The sequence below is a fragment of the Chrysochloris asiatica genome, unplaced genomic scaffold (assembly GCF_000296735.1).
Source record: "Chrysochloris asiatica unplaced genomic scaffold, ChrAsi1.0 scaffold00554, whole genome shotgun sequence".
Taxonomy (NCBI): domain Eukaryota; kingdom Metazoa; phylum Chordata; class Mammalia; order Afrosoricida; family Chrysochloridae; genus Chrysochloris; species Chrysochloris asiatica.
In genome coordinates, this window is record NW_006409072.1 from 166,748 (window position 1) to 168,835 (window position 2,088).

General features: G+C 35.8%; 1 protein-coding gene across 1 annotated transcript; it reads right to left on the bottom strand.

The window, feature by feature from the left end:
* Window positions 1-239: 239 nt before the first annotated feature.
* On the bottom strand, window positions 240-1,175 carry LOC102813671 (olfactory receptor 14C36-like). The gene has a single exon (XM_006877670.1). It carries the CDS (start codon window positions 1,173-1,175, stop codon window positions 240-242), a length of 936 nt encoding a protein of 311 aa, XP_006877732.1.
* Window positions 1,176-2,088: the final 913 nt, after the last annotated feature.

The following is a 2,088-nucleotide window of genomic DNA, read 5'->3' on the forward strand; positions in this document are numbered from 1 at the left end:
AAACCATTTCAAAATTAATTCTTTAATAATTTGTTTCAGATAGCAGTGAATGTACATTTTTGTATTACAGAAATTCATACCTGCATGCAGATGAACTGTTTTATTCTGACATATAATAGAGTTACTGTTAATGACAAATCAAGTCAGTTCACCAATTTTGGAAATAGACAAGAAAGCTACATTAGGTGTATTCTTAATGTGTCTCATCAAAGTAACAATGTCTTGTAATGATTATCTTATCATTTTCCAGAACAGAGCATGCTACTCATAATTTTCCATATGGCCTCCTTTATCTGCTTGTTCCGAAGACTATAGATAATAGGATTTAAGAAGGGAGGGACTATAGAGTAGAACACGGACATGATCATGTCCTGAATTGTAGGTAAATTGGAGGTTGGCTTCATGTACACAGCAGCAGCTGAGCTGACAAAGACTGTCACCATGAGAATGTGTGGAACACATGTGGCAAAAGCCTTTCTTCGCTCTCCTCTGATTGGAAACTTGAGTACAGTAGAAAGTATGCGGACATAAGACATGATGATTAAGGAAAAGCAGCCACCTGCAAACACAACTGAAGACACAAAAAGTAAAAGCTCACTCATGAAAACGTCAGAGCAAGAAAGCTTTAGCAGAACAGGAATGTCACAGAAGAACTGATGGACAATGTTTGATTGACAGAAGGGAAGAGAGAATGTGATGCCTGTGTGGAATCCTGAATAGACCACACCACTGAATAAGGAGGCCAGAGACATCTGTACACAGACTTGATGGTTCATGATCACAGGGTAGTGGAGAGGCTGGCAAATAGCCACATATCGGTCACGGGCCATAATAGTGAGGAAAAGCAGCTCTACAAAAGCAAACAAAAAAACAAGGAAGATCTGAGCTGCACATCCAACCATGGAGATTGCCGTACTGTCTAGCAGAAAGATAATACATGCCTGGGGTACAGTGACAGAAATGTAGCACATATCCAGGAAAGACAGATTCCTAAGGAAGAAATACATGGGGGTGTGAAGACTCTGGTCAAGGGTGGTGACTGTGACAATAAGAAGGTTCCCAAGCAGTGTTGCCAAATAGGTCAGTAGAAATATCAAAGCGTGCAAGACTCTGAGTTCCCATACATCAGAAAATCTTGTAAGCAGAAACTCAGTCACTGTGGTAGAATTAAGCATCCTTAAGAACTTCATTAGGACAGCAGAAATAGAGGCAAAAATCCTAAAAATATAGAGAATCAATATGTGAATAAAATTTTCCTAAGAAAGTTTCTGATTTTACAATTATCCAAATTTATTCCATCTACTTGGTACTAATTATTAGGAAATAATATTAAATTGCCTTGTCCTTTTATTAACCACAAGGTACACGGTTCAAACCTGCCAGTCTTTCTATGTGAGAAAGATGAGACTTTCTGCTCCTGAGAAGGGTTAAAGCCTCAGAATCCCTATACAGCATCGCTATGAGTCAGAACCAACTCAGCGACACTTAACAGCAACCACTTTTTATTCACAATACCAGTGTAACTTGTTTTCAAGGTAGTAGTATATTATATAATCTTATGCTCATGCTTGCATAAATTTCTATCACTTGCTACTACCTAGTGTACCTGGTATTAATTGAATTAATGTAGATCACTTCCATGCATCTTGACCTAGAATAATTATTCCATAAATGTTAAAACTTATCATCAGCTAATTTCAAATCAGAATATGAAGACAGATTTAAAGCTATTCTTTTCTATACATCTCAAAAGTTTGCATACAGTCTAATATCAGCACACCATTAGAAAAGTTAATTTCATCTTTCTGTCCAATTTGGTGCTGATTTAATCTGTAAAATTACCTTCAATAATTCTTTGGTCTGGTAATGACCTTTCAATGGCTACTTATATCATCTCCTAACAACTATTAACATTAAAAATATATATATTTTAGGGTTTGATTTTTTAATTTATCTCACTCTGTTTTTCAAAAATATTTATTAGATTATTGTCATTGCACAGTGTTTATTTCACAATCTAGACATGATATGAAGAGATCATATTAACATCTTGTCTTATTTATTGAGATTGGCCTATCTAGTTTATGG

What these genes read in the sequence shown, in the direction of transcription:
- LOC102813671 (XM_006877670.1), bottom strand. Translation starts at nt 1,175, where the DNA reads ATGCTTAATTCTACCACAGTGACTGAGTTTCTGCTTACAAGATTTTCT.